This window comes from Amphiprion ocellaris, chromosome 13, assembly GCF_022539595.1.
Source record: "Amphiprion ocellaris isolate individual 3 ecotype Okinawa chromosome 13, ASM2253959v1, whole genome shotgun sequence".
In the NCBI taxonomy this organism is placed as follows: Eukaryota; Metazoa; Chordata; class Actinopteri; family Pomacentridae; genus Amphiprion; species Amphiprion ocellaris.
The window spans coordinates 15,176,372-15,191,261 of NC_072778.1; the positions used below are offsets into that span (position 1 = coordinate 15,176,372).

Consider the following 14,890-nt stretch of genomic DNA (forward strand, 5'->3'; position numbering starts at 1 on the left):
AGGTGCTTTTGATCAAAAGAGCAAATACTTGTTTTGTAGAGGTGTTGCAGTCACATGGAGGTTGATTAAAATCCCTTCAAGAGAGGCTTTTATTGCTTCTTAAGGAGCTTGATCTCACAGTGGATGTCTTTAATAGTATTATCCAAGCAGTTGAAAGTAAAATGTACATTACATAGAACAGCTAAATTGATTATTGTATTCTTTGAATAACTTACAGATTTCAGTCGATTGATTTTAAATCAGAACTGCAGTTTGAAGCAACAAACAACACATTTTGAAGACTGCAATTCAGACTATGCATTGTGTTTGATGAAGGGATAAATAATTATATCACAAATCAAATCACGACATCTGTCAGACAAATGACAGTTTTCTCCAAATCATTAAGTTGTACTGTGATGGCTTTCCCTTGAATATCTGTATGTAAGGTAATTGTGGGAAGAATTTCTATATTGCACATTTCCGTTTTTATCTAGAAATGTCATGATATGCTTTGTCAAGTGTTACCAAAAATATTCAGTCTCAATAAATTTTTGTGTTATTTGTCCAATTCAGCTGTGTTTATGTACTAAAAACACTGTACTAACATAGCAGCATCACTGCAACTGCAGGCTGGTGTCAAATTAAAGGAATAGCCAACATAAATGTCAAAATACCATGTTGAGCCACAGTGTACCGTCAGAACATCTTTCATGCTCCTTGGAATTTATTCTTTAAGTCTTGAAACTCTGCTGGAGGAATGAACACCATTATTTCAAAAGATTTTCTTTCGTTTGTTGTTTTGATGACGGTGGTAGAGAGCACTGTCTAACACCTCGGTCCAAAACCTCCCATATATGTTCAGCTAGGTTGAGATGTGGTGACTGTGAAGACCATAACATATGATTCACGTCATTTTCATACTCATCAAACCATTCAGTGACCCCTCGTGCCCTCTGGATGGGGGCTTGTCATTCTGGAAGAGACCACTCCTATCAGGATAGACATGTTTCATCACAGGATTAAAGAGATCTCTCAGAACAACTCTGTGACTCTGTAACTCTTTAAGGGAGCAAGTGGATCCAAATTATGCCAGCCAAGTGTCCCTCATAGCCTAAGAAAGTCCCTTCATTACAGGGGTCAGTTTTTCAGTTTTTTCCTTTAATTTCTCCCCCACCTGTACTTGCACAATATACAAGCATTGGCACAACAGTATAGTTTATGTACAAAATTGCATCATAAGTAGGATGCATTATGGGATTCAGGAGTAAGATCAGAATCGGCTGCTTGAGCACAGCCAGTGTGTTCATACATTAGTGAGATGAAAGTGAGGGGGTGAGATCGGGTGAGGTGGGGAGGGTAGCAGTAAGATAGACAGCTAGTGATTTTCTCCTCAGTGTTGGACCTCAGGAAGTATAAGGTCCCCAAACAGCACTGTCAGCATCCCCTCACCCACACAACTCGATCAAATCGATACAAAGTAGACAGTCAGTGTGCTGAACTAAAGGATGGCCGTCAAGCTGCTCCAACCAGTGTGTCTCCTCCTTCACTCTGCTGCTTCTCTGTTTTCACTCTGAGCGCTTTCCTTCTCCGGTTATCCCAAAGTAGGGACAGAAACACCAGGTGGCACAAAAGAGCTTAGCTGGGAAGTTAAATGAACTGTGAAGCCTAATATGTAGCACTTTATTAATTCCATTTTTGAATGCTGCCTCTGTTACTGTTGATACTTACAGTTAATCTGTGTTTTACCATTTGACCTTTTTTTCCCGCCCTTAAAGAAAACAACAACATAAGGAGAATTCATTTAGAATAGAAAGGGTCAAGAAAAAATTCTATTATAATTATAGTTTTTAGTTGATTCAGTTCAACAATTATTTTCATTATTGACTGATCTGTCCAGTATTTTTGCAATTAATGTCATTATTTGCTTAATTGTTGTCTAAATAATTAACACTGGGAAAAAAAGGCTCATGCCAGTGTGACATAGTGACATTTTCAGATGCACTAAATACCAAATAGTATTTTTTCTCAATAAATAACTGAAACAATTAAATGATCATCAGAATAGTTGACAGTTAAGTTTCTGTTGACTAAACAACTTGATTGAACAAATGCTTTACATGCCGTAGGCTACAAATGACAAAGATATATCATTATCAATGCTGCAACTGCTTAGCCTGTAAAATATGACAATTTAAACTCCAGTGGCGTCTGGCAAATCACAGACACCAAAGGTCTTAAATTAACATTTATAATAATCAGAGGAAAGGCATAAAGCCCTCCAAATTAAAACAGGAATCTGAGCAGGTGTTAATTAATTTTCAACGGCATTGTAAATTAATTTTCTTTCTGTTGTCTAATTGATTAATCAACCTACTACTTTAAGACTAAAAACCCCAAATACATAAAGTGTTAGACTGTCATTTAATATTAGTATATAATAAAGTATAATAAAGAGTCATTGTTGGCTCAATACATTGCCGTAATCCTAAACTATATATTAAGAAGTCGTGTTTTGTACCTTCTGTTTTATTTTCTTCTGCGTTTGCATCGTTCTGTAAATCCTTTCATATAAACTAAGTGGGTACCACCATAAAATCATGCATTTTCTGTGTGATACTACACGGTGTTATTTCTCAAGTGTGTTAAACGAAAGTGAAAGTAGATGTGGGATAAACGTATTGTGCCAACAGCTGGTACACAAGACAGTTTGTTTTATGAGGTGACCGCAGGATGTCTGGCTGTGGTGGTTAATAAGCACCGGTCTCTCTTCCCCAGTCCTCATTCTCAGTCCTCACACCTCCCAACCCCCTCCCGCCTCCTCCATGTCCCTCCCCACAGTCTCAGTCCCAAGGAGACTCACTGACTGTTCCTATGGCATCCGTTCACTTTGCTCCCAATTGATAGTGTGTGTACCGCATTACGTCTGCGTGCTGCCCGCCTCACACACTGAGATAATGTGTATCTCTTCATATTCACAGGCCAACCCTCCCCCCATCATTGTCAACGCAGACTCACTAGATGCAGGCCCTTATGTAAGTATCTGTTCTCGCTGTCTGTACAGTATATATCCCTCTCATTCACACTTCATCTCTTTCGGTGCATGAACATGTTTGCATGTTTGTGTGTGTGGATGAAAAGGCCTCCTCCTGGTAGCAACATGCTGTTTGCCATGTGGACCGATATCCATTATCCTATTGACCCTGCCTGTTTGTAGAGAATGTGCATACTGCAGTTGCACATGTAGTGTGACAGTGTATACGCATTTTAGGAAAGAAAGAAAGAAAGAAAGACGCCTTTCATTGCAACAAATCAGAAATTCGTGGTGGTATTTTTAGCTAGTGAAACTGTTGAGTATATGTTCTCTATATTTTGTCAATAATCCAATTTTCCACGGTTCTCTGTGTTCAGTCTGCACATAGATCTACTCTGTATATATGGTAAAGGATTTAGCTGAAAGATTTACATGCTTTTCTTTTTTTCTTACTATATTTTTAGGAAATGGCATCATTTGTGCTCAGTGATGTAACTAACCATTATGTTTTTTTTGTTGTTTTTTTTATTTTGACAGGTAAATGGCAGTGATGGGATGTACAAATATGAAGAGATCATCTTGGAGAGGGTAAGCTTTTCCAGTTGCTTAATACATTTTTCCACATTTTCCACGTTCCTCTTTGTTTTCTGCATGATTGATGAATTTCTCCCCACTAGGTGGTAGTAAGCAGCTCAGTCTTTGCTCACTGAGCTACATAAATACCAAAGACGAATCTTAATTGATGTAAATGTATGAGAATCCTAAGTTAAACTACACATTGGTGAAGTTATAGCTGTTACATCATGGCATTAAGGATGTCTTATGTGTGATGTCTTATGTTAGTATGAGTAGAGAATAACGCCAGTGAGGCATGGCTTTTTACATAACCCTGATGCACGTCATCAGCAGACGCCAGAAATGTAAAGTGCTCTCCTGTTCAATTGTTCAGCAGGCACCACTGCACTTGTCAGTGGGGGTTCAGCCTGTAGTGGCAGAGCTATATGTTTCTGCTCTCATTATTCCACCCACATATAGATGCACCTCCGAACCCACGATAGATGCACATATCTCTCTGCCCCTTTCACTCTAAGTGGCATTTCTGCATGCAGAAAGCTTAAATAAACTATGCAAAGTCACACTTTAAAAGGTCTGTGGGTGTGTAACATTTGGTGGTAAGGCCCAGTGTACTCCTCTCGGCTCCAGAGCAGCGCACTGGGAGGCCTCAGCCTCCCTCTGTCCTAATTTGTTGCGACTGTTGCTCATTAATTATAGAAAATAATAAAGTGAAGTCTTTTCTCAGCTGTCTTGTTTGCTGCCTGTCTCTGTGGCCACGGCTGTCAGATGCAGCAGTGTGCCTGGACCTACTGGATCCAAAAGGGTCCTCTCTCATCTCAGGGACAGGAACGGCAGGAGGTAGTAGTGTGTATCTCATGCAGAGAGTGAGAAGCTTTGTATCTTGCAATAGAAATGATGCTTCTGAACTCATCTTTTCTTCTGATTATAAATCCATTTTTCTGTAGACACAGGGCATTTCTAACACAGATGCCTCTCTGTGGGTTCAGAGAAAACGTGTTGCGTTTTGAATGAAGTGCCCTCTTCTAATGGAATACATGACATTACCATTTATCACATGTGAGGACACACACATGCACGTGTGTCCATGAAAACAGACAGAAACGCCTGGAGAAATCTCTGGAGCAGTTTGCATCGATCATGTGATACCAATACACTCAAGAGCCATATGGTAGTGACCTTGAGCCCACCTTGGGTCCATCACTTACATCTAAGCGCATGCATGTGTCTACTGTTTATTGTATCCTACTGAAAATACCAATCATAACCTGTGTTCAGGGGAACTCTGGCCTGGGCTTCAGTATTGCTGGAGGAATAGACAATCCCCACATTCCTGATGATCCAGGGATTTTCATTACCAAGATCATCCCTGGAGGAGCAGCTGCTATGGATGGACGGCTAGGGTAAGCTCCTCTCCTCACCACATTACCCTCCTCCCCATAGTCTATCTCGTTCACTCCTTCTACTCTTTCTAAGCTCCACTGCACCCTCCATCCTCTCTCTCCTCTAACCTCTCTACTTTCATCTCTGACACTCACCAACACCGTGTCCCGCCAGGCAGCGCTGTGTGGGAGGCAGAGTTTCTACAGCCCTCCGCCCCCTGGCTCTGTGTGCTTCCTCAAAGTTATGATTCACTGGAAAACCAAAGCCTGAAAAACGCAAAATTATGATATGGAGTGTTTTTTATGAGATTGGGAGGTTTTTGATTGTATTGACCTTTCTTGGGTCTCCCTGTCTTTGTGGAGTGAATTAAATCCATTGCACCACGCACAGTGCTGTGTTTATAATTGTTTTGGTTTTTTTTCCCCTTTCTCAGGGTTAATGACTGTGTGCTGCGTGTGAACGATGTTGACGTGTCTGAGGTGGTTCACAGCCGGGCGGTGGAAGCCTTGAAGGAGGCGGGACCTGTAGTGCGACTGCTTGTCCGACGGAGGCAGGCCCCACCTGAGACGATTCTGGAGGTCAACCTGCTGAAAGGGCCCAAAGGTACAACACATATACAGATGTAGGCACATTGTCGCATGCCCTCTGCAGTTTGTAGTGTAACTACAGATTCATTTGTGGAGATGGAATGTAGATAAAAGTGTGCACAATCAGTATTGACTAACTGACTGTGTGTTACTGAACCAGGACTGGGATTCAGTATTGCTGGGGGGATCGGGAACCAGCATATCCCAGGAGACAACAGTATCTATATTACCAAGATCATAGAAGGAGGAGCTGCCCAAAAAGATGGACGGCTGCAGACTGGAGACCGCCTGCTAGCTGTACGTGCCTGCACCCCCTCTGCCTCAGTCACATATGTGCTGTTCAAATCAAAATGAACTCAGGTGTTCATGCGGTTCACTGGCGAGTTAAACAAAAATTCAGCAATTTCTCTGTACCCATTGCAAATATATTTTTGTGTAATTGGGCAGGTGTGCGCTCAGTGTAGATGGATGAGCGTTTATGGGACATGTCAACCCTTAAAATGACTGAATGAGTAACCTAGAATGGCCCAACACACATTAGCATTTATAACTTTGTGCATGATTGGTAATCTACCATTTGGGCCATGAGGTGGGACAGTAAAATAGACCCACCAACTGGGCATGAGAGTAAGAAACATTTCATTCATTTAAGGCTGTTACATATTAAAAATAAAATCTGTAACTACCACAGTCTTTGGGAAACAACACAGATCAGATGCAGAATATTGTGTATGTTGATCAGCATTTTTTCGCCGCTGTAACCAGAATATTTTTTTGTTACTGTATTGCCCACTGCGGTGCATCTGATTGTAGTAAAACACAAATCTAAAAATCTCTTCTCATCTCAAAGCTATCATATCTTATTAAAATAAAAAGATTGGGTGGTGTTCTGGGCTGTCATTGTTGGAATGAAATGTCAGGCATATTGTTACGCTAGTCCTGGAGATATTTGTCAAAAAATGACACTTAAGGCATTATCAAGAGATATTTGGATAGTTGGAGGACCTGTGTATATGAAAAGTCTGGCAGAATTGCTGTATATTCAAAACTATCAGACTACATAATCAGAGTGTTATGCTGTGTAGGTGTCTTATTAGATTGATCAAGATCCATGCCATTTTCAATTTTCAGCATTTCTCACTTCATATATGGTGTACTGTACCAGTCCCTCTCCTGTTCTCTATTGCATTATTAACATTGAGTTGCACCATTGTAGCCAAAACTGCTCAAATATGGGATGTTTAAAAACTTTTGACTGACAGTATATTTCCAGGGAACTGTATCTTAAAAAAGAAACTGTAAAAATGCAGAGCATCTTTAAAACCTCTACCTACTGCTTTTGACCTGTGTTAACGCCGCACAACACACCAACCTTTCTCTCTGCTATTGAAATGTACCGAAATCTCATAATACCTTCAAGCTATGATTCATTATTGTGTTGGCTGGTGTGATGACTGCTGTGATGCATGATGTTGTCACAGTGCAGAAAAGACAAGGGGGCTTTCAGGTGTTGATACAAGGATCTTTCCTCCTCTCATTTCTTGACAATCATCACATTCAGGTGAACAACATCGTGCTACAGGACGTGCGTCATGAGGAGGCAGTAGCTGCGCTGAAGAACACCTCTGATATGGTTTACCTCAAGGTTGCCAAGCCAGGACCTGTACATCTGAATGACATGTACGCCCCTCCAGACTACTCCAGCAGTACGTATCTACCTCTTGTTCTTCTAGTCGTCCTGCTTGTAGTTTAGACACTCACCTTCCAAGTCAGAACCTACATTTTATATTCACTAATCCATTGGCAACCAGCGCCAAAACTAGAACACCTTTATTTATATAAAATGTTTGACGTAAGGTAAAGGGTGATTTAGAAGTCAGGGTCCATCTTAGGCGTGTTTTGCACTGGGAATCATCTTTTCATCTTTACCAGAGATGTTTTCAGAATTTTTTCTGTTGGATCACTGTTCTCTCCCCAAAACTGCTATGCCCAGACACCCACATAGTGAATGCTTGCACACACACACACACACACACACACACACACACACACACACACACACACACACACACACACACACACACACACACACACACACACACACACACACACACACACACACACACAATCCTTCCCACAGCAACAACAAGCGCAGTTCTCCGCCTCCCACTGAGTGTGGATGGTTTCTCACATCCCACCTGCTCATGAGAGCCCACGATCTTGAGCTGCAGCATCTCAATTTTCCACAGAACAGTGATTTAATATTAGAGGGGGCCATCGAGGGCTTTTTGTATATTCTAAATGTTTGCAGTTGTCGGGGTTTAAGCGACCCCATGATGCAGACTTAACCCCACTCTGACACTGTAACCCATGGTCAGATGATCTGGATTTGAAATGCTTGTTTTGTCATGCTTAGCTGCCTCCATCAAGAATGTACATTTAGAAGAAAGAAGTGTTATGCTTGTAGAGTGTATTTTACATGTCTGCACAAGAACAACACCCATTTTTTTTAGGAACGAAGAGGATTGACAGATTTAATAAAACACCAGGCTTAGATTACTGTAACATCTCTGTTCACATATTACTCAGTGTTAGTTACCTGTTGTGTAATGATTAGCGCAGGCATACGAGACAAGAGATTCCTGTGTGCATACGAAAAACTGAGCCAATTTTCTGAATGTCTTTAAAGAAAATCTGGTGTCTTATTTTGGTTGCTTTGGCCACTTTTCCTTGTTCTCACTGAGTTAATTGCTAACCTCTGGGAGTACAGAGACTTAAAATGAAGTTATATTAGAAAACAAACAAGCAGTCAGATGATCAGACACAGTTTAAACAAAACCCACAGGTTGAGAAAACTTATTTGGAAGATTAAATGAAGACGCATGTTACAATTATTATGCAAACTGGCTAGCAGTTAATTAAGTTCTACAGCTTATGGATTTATGGATTGACTTTTCTGGTTCTGTTTTAACCTGCTGTACTACAAATGTGTGCACACTGTTTTCTTGTGCAATGAGGGATTATTAGCAAAATTATGGTTGCACTCCTTTGGGGGTTTTACTTTAAATATGGTGCTTAAATGATCTGGCTGTCTTGTGTACCCATCTCATCACGTGATCACTAATCGTTTTGTTTTAATACTGTCAAAATGTTCCCACATCTCAGTGTCTGCTTTAGTAGACACCAAAGCACAATAAAATAACATTCAAGTTGTAGCATAGTCATATTTTAATGACAATGCAAAAGCAGTGAATGATATTTTTGTTGTGGTAGTGAAACTGTTATGTCATGCTAATATTTGGGTGGCCTGTACGGTTGCAATTTTGTGCCGTGTTCCTGTTGCACCTGTGTTGTAATCATTCTTTCTTTCCCCCTACTGGCCTGGCCCTCCCTCCAGCCTTCCCAACCATGGTGGACAACCACGTCAGCCACAACTACATGGGGGCGATGGAGCCCAAGCCAGTGTACCCGCCACCCCAGGTCACCCCGTCCAGGTATTCACCCGTTCCCCGCCACATGCTGGGGGAGGAAGATTTCACAAGGTAGGTTAAAGACCGGTTCCTCCTTGAATACTTTCCCAATGCGTTACATTCATTTGGCACTGTGGGCATAGGACTGACTAAGTCATAGCACAGTTTGCCTATGGACATCATCTAGTGGTCTTTTTGGGTATTCCCTGGTGTAGTCATAGTGAAAGAAACATGGCTGTGGAACAAACTTGTCTGGGGCTAAACTACATTTTTAAAACAACTATTTTCAGCTTGCATGGGTTTCATTTTTTTCCCATCAGCCTCCATTCTGTTGCTGTTTTATGGGCGTTGTCATAGTGTCTTTGATGGTACATATATGCCCAATAGTTTAATGTACCCTCTAATAGTGTTCAATTAAGGAAAAGGAATGCTTAGCTTACAGTTTTTTGGCTCATTGGTGGCACATCCTACATTATAGCTGGACAGTGTGTGGTGGCTGTGTGCTGAGAGAGGCCTCTTGTCACTTCTTGTACTTGTTATGATTATGTTTTAACTTTTGACCTCCCATCCCAGTACTGGATCAGAAGTAGTATTCATAGGGGCTTGATTGGAGTGTCCCACGAGGCCTTGAGTCAGCTTAACCCACAGCTCTGGGGAAGAGGCTGTATTCCCTCTGTGTGTGTTTGTGGCTGCATGCAAGTGTTTATGTGCGCTGGTGAGTGAATGTGTTACTGGACGAGTGTTTGCTATGTTGCCCTGTATTGTCCTTGTACAAGCTGTCTACATGACTTGTATGTGCATTTGTCGCATCTTTGTTGGTATGTGTGCTTTATTTGTGTCCTACACTTGTCCCGTTCACTGTGATTCCTGTACCCCACAGCAGGGCTGAGCCTATTTACAGTGTCATCAACAAACCTGGGGACAGCAAGGTGCCCCAGGCCCTCTACAGAGGCTTCTGCCCTTCCCCTGCTCCCTTGTGCCAAGGTCCACTCCCCTTCTCTGGCAGGTACTAACCTAGTCCATCACGCCTTGCTTAGCTAACCCTCCTCTCTAAAGCTCAGCATCTGGATATGGCCACAGACAGGAGTACAGCCAAAGGACAGAGGCCACCTGCCTCAGCAGTAGTAAGTTGTGCCACATCTGTGCACATATTATATTAAAAGCAGAGGAGAGAGGATAAAAAGCGACAGAGAGAAGAGGAGGGACGGGAGGGTTGGAGCGGGTGATAGGGTGATTTTTGTGTTGACAAAGTTCTTCTTTTAGCTTCTTTTGGCTTTCTGTCTCTATGTTTGCATGTAAATGTTTCCCCACTTTGTGTAGACTTTACTGCTTATAATGGTGGACCTAAGTGTGTTATTGCTTTTTGTGTTTGTATGACATACTCAGTATTCAATTCATATGCAGCTAGTACTTAATCTTTCATGACTTCATGAAACAAAATACCGTAAAAACAACAAATTGACTAAAGAGCAGAAATGAAAGAAAATATCTTATTATTTTGCCCTTTGTGTATGTGTTCTTTTATGTTGTTTTCTTGTTCTACTTTTCATATTTTTGAAAAGTCAACACCCCCCACCCAGTCATTATTTGTCCATCAATTTTCTACTAATCTGCTCACATCTATGAATCTCAAACAATAGTGCCCTCCTCGCTGCAGTTTAAAATGGAGTCGTACCTGCTCTTCACAAACACATCACCACAGGAGTGCAGCTGAAAGGGCTTCACGCTCCCACAAGCTGCTCAATTCCATCTGTCAGGAGGCATTGATAAAACTAAGCTTATATCTCGGGCCAAGCTACTTTCGCTAGTTGTTACTGCTGAAAACAATAATATACTGTATATTTATGGCAAATGCTTGTGTTTTTTTCTGTTTGGCATTACCAAATGTGCAAAATGCCTCCTGCTTTTTGATTTTATTCCCCATATTATTTGTGTCATCTCAACAGTCTTGTCCTTTGTGCATCGCTTCATGGCTGAATGTTTCTGTGTGCGTGCTCCATTACTTTTATGTAATGTTCTTGTGTTAAATGTAGCCTATATTGTGTAACATGTATGCACTGATGCAAATATGTGTTTGCCTGAGTAAAAGAGATGTACCCTGATTCTGGGGTTTGGCTGTAACTAAAGGCCGGTTGTGGCGTTTAAAAGCAAGTATAGGAGTGGAGTGTGGCTGACTGGAGCCACCCAACACAAAGATTCTGCTTTGCAGCGTTGGAATGTTTTCCTTGCTGCTCTATGTATGTAAATATAAACAGAGTCTTGTGGTTACCATAAATGCAGTGGGGAGTAAGAGCCTGATCTGGTACAGGCTAGCAGACCAGCAGCAGCAGACAGTCCTGCAGCTGTCATGTTTCATCTTCACACTGGGAAAACCAGGCCACACACTCAGGTCTTACCCCTCATCACCCGTGCTGCCAGCACCAATCACACATGCATACTGTACACCAAGACATTTGCTGACACACACGAGCACACACGCAAACACATGCTTTAAGTGCAGTGCACAAATATGACACTGACACATATCTGTGTGTATACAATCTGCAGACCAGGCAGCTCGTAAATCAGTTGTGCAAATGAGGACGGCCTGCATGCATGCACCTGTCTTTGCCTAGTAGGTTTGTGTGTCATGTGTGTTGCATGATCAGAAAAGAGCGGTAATATCTCTGAGGACATCATGGCTGACAACCAACTCGATCCCAATCGCAGCAGATAGGCATCCAGCTCCATCAAACTAAAAGGCCAATAGCGGAAAACACCCTCCAGTCTGAGCAGCTTCTCTATTGGCTACAACCAAGAAGAGTTATTTTAGATGGATGCTATAGTGAGCTCAGGCTTCTGCAGAAGTGGATCATGCTGGTTGTGAGGAATGAGTCAGAGTTTGTATCGGCCCTCTGTCCATCTGCACATCCCCCTCAGTGGTGTCATTGCAGTCACATCCCCTGACACCCTGTCCCCCTTCCATCTGATATTACCCCCTTTCTGGAGATACATAATCAGTAGTTCCTTTGAATCCTTGCCTCTGTCCACTTTGAACTGGATAAGAGATAAAAACCTGTGTGTTTGATATGCACATGTGGTGTAAACATACATCTGCAGGCAGTGGTGACAGTGTACACAATCACTAAATGAGCAGCTCCCCTCTGCTTGCCATATCAGTCTGTGCGGTAGATATAGCACTGTGCAAACGTTTTAGGTGTTTAGATTGTTATCCACCATGCAGTATCATGGGGGAGGCTTCGGCTCAGTTCCAAAATAATTCTGTAGCATGACAACGACCCCAAACATACAGCCAGAATCATACAACAGTCATTTTCAGCGACAAGAGGAACAAGGAGTCCTGTTCCACAGATCTTTGAGGAGACAGAACACACAATGAGACATCCTAAATACACTGTAAGAAAATTTTATTCTGAATGACACAGTATCCAAGCCAAGTATCTTTAAACGCAGTCACACAAAATGATAATTTATTTAGATTTTCTCTCTTCTACTACTCTTTATATCATGTATTGTATGGCCTCCTCTCTTTACTTTTAGTGCCTAAAGCTTTGCACAGTACTGCACACAAGAATGCTTCTCATTTGGCTCCTTTGTTTTGGCACAGCTTGTGTAAATACAGAATCCTGCCACAGCAGGTGAGCTAATCAGTAACTTTTAGTGTCTCTCTCACATGCACACACATGCACAAACAGAAAACCTTTGACTGGTCGGAGCGAGAAGTCAGCCATCAATCAAGCTTTGACCTTTGTTTGACACTTTAAAAGGCTGCAAAAGCACAAAGGGGAGTCTGAAATATATGTAATCACAGCAGATTCAGCTGAGGTGTTAATCATTCAATGCTCTGATTTTATTATCAGTCGCAATGAGAGACATGAAAGTATGAACGGTCTACCACCTTTGCGGTGAATAAATGTTTCTCTGTCAATTTATAGGAAAAGAGCAGGCTGTGTAGAAGAGGCAGCAACAGAAAATCTATGGGTGAAGTTCAGGCAGTGAAAGGAAGACAGAAGACAGCACATGCCTCTGTACATAAGCTGATGTAATCTATTTGGGGAAAGGGAGCGATAAAGTGCTACAAGAGGTAGTGTCTGTCTGTGGAAAATGGCGTCCATCTGCAGTGTCCACCATTAATCAGCCAAGCAGAGCCAATTACTGGGCTGAGTCCAGGGCAGCATGACCCGCTGAACCCCGCAACCCAGATATCCATTCACAGCTTTAGGATCGAGCCATGTCTGCCTCAGCCATAACACTGAAGCACAGAGAGAAAATATAGTGGTGGGATTGGAGGTGGGCTTTGAATTAGAGAAATGGCGGGGCAGAGAGAAAGGCTTTTTACCGCTCTATAACTGTTTACATTCCTGGCATGGATGAAAAGGCTGAGGGGGAGAAGGGAGGGGAAACGGGTCTTGTGATGGAGAGAGAGGACCTGCATTTTTAAAGTGGAGGAATTCACTCCCCTCTTCCATGGAAATGGCCAGGCAATTCACATCCTATAGACAAGCACACACAGTCATACACTGCTTCTTTGGGGCATAGCATCAGCTGTAGGGTAAGAAAAAGATGGTCACAGTATGTCTCAGAATATTCCACAGTAGTTTGTGTATGATTTTGCTGTTTGCAAATCTAGCACACTGCCCAGCACGCAGCCAGGCTGTAGAATACAGGGTCATCAAATCAAAGGCTTCGGAGTCATAAAAGTCACTCCATGGGCAGTTTGTTTACGCTCTAACAAATTAGCGAGGAGCTTCTGGGAATCTATCTGTCTAGTCTCCAGAGGGCTGAGCTGACAGACAGGAATGTTGGTGTGCTGTACTGTACTGGAGGGGGATGAACCCACCACCACATCACAGCACAGACGAGGAACCAGCACAGTGTGAAAGGGGATCAAACATGGATATCCTCCAGTCCAACACGAACAAGCCCTGATCATTCCAGATGTGAGTGACGGATGATCTTCTCTTCTACCTCTAGAATGGAAGGAATACTGTTTGCGAGGGAGCGTTAGGGTTAAGCGCTTGCTGGTGATAGGGAGAGAGCGATTGTCACAGCCCGAAGAGGAGCTGTTTCCCATCACAGCACACAAGGATGACATAGGGAGCACCAGGCCCAGAACGCCACAGTTTCTAAAATTGTAGCCCGCCTTTCTGTGGAAGGCCAGATAGGAGGAGAGACCAAGGAGTAATGCTGAGCCGAGTGATGTGCCATAGCCAACATGTTCACAGTCAACATCTCATCTTCCATGTCGCTGGTGAGGAACCTGCCTGAACGCACAGTTAGGAAATGCTCTTTCAGAAGCAAGCACCAGATCCGGATCCTAAGGTAACCATGGAGATCTGTGTGCCTTGTCAAGCTGAGATGAAAGGCTCAAGATGGAAAGCGAAGTTATTTTAAGCTTGACTTCTTTCAAGGCAAGTCAGTTGTTTCAGCATATTTAAAGGCAATTAACATTTGTCATTTTTATTTCATTTTTGTACATCTGCCTACTAAAAACTTATTTAAAAAAAAAAAAAAATATGGGATAAAGTAAGAACATAATGAAGCAAATACTTTAAGCCTTGTTGGTACAGTCACATTTAATCAGCTCCTTAATCTCACTACTCAGGATTTCTTAACACTACTTGTGAAGGAATCCTGCAGAAAAAGAGTCTCTGTATGGCTATTGATCTGTCTTGTTTAGTGCTCTTTACAAAAACTCTGCATTTATGCTAAGTTCAGTTCATTTCAAATAAATTCAGTTTAACAGCCTTGCTGCAAGCACCATTTAGTTTCCATACTCTGCCGCTCTTTTAGTGCAGTAGTCAACACTTTTTCCAGTCAGTCATGGGTATGATTCTGAAAGTCTGGAATGCTGCCTTGACTGC

The 14,890-nt window shown here is 42.2% G+C and overlaps 1 protein-coding gene across 19 annotated transcripts in view; it reads left to right on the forward strand.

Annotated features, from left to right (window-relative positions):
* The window catches only part of dlg3 (discs, large homolog 3 (Drosophila)), an 88,853-nt gene that overhangs the window by 51,862 nt on the left and 22,101 nt on the right, over positions 1–14,890 (forward strand). For 6 of the 19 annotated variants that reach the window (XM_055016467.1, XM_055016464.1, XM_055016471.1 and 3 more), the window contains 8 exons: positions 2,961–3,014; positions 3,551–3,601; positions 4,865–4,989; positions 5,403–5,572; positions 5,717–5,853; positions 7,118–7,262; positions 8,936–9,098; positions 9,907–10,032. In XM_055016467.1, the coding sequence (XP_054872442.1) occupies positions 2,961–3,014; positions 3,551–3,601; positions 4,865–4,989; positions 5,403–5,572; positions 5,717–5,853; positions 7,118–7,262; positions 8,936–9,098; positions 9,907–10,032 (971 nt within the window). The remainder of the gene's footprint in view (positions 1–2,960; positions 3,015–3,550; positions 3,602–4,864; positions 4,990–5,402; positions 5,573–5,716; positions 5,854–7,117; positions 7,263–8,935; positions 9,099–9,906; positions 10,033–14,890) is intronic. The other 13 variants (XM_023287015.3, XM_023287012.3, XM_023287018.3 and 10 more) reach the window with 5 other exon arrangements.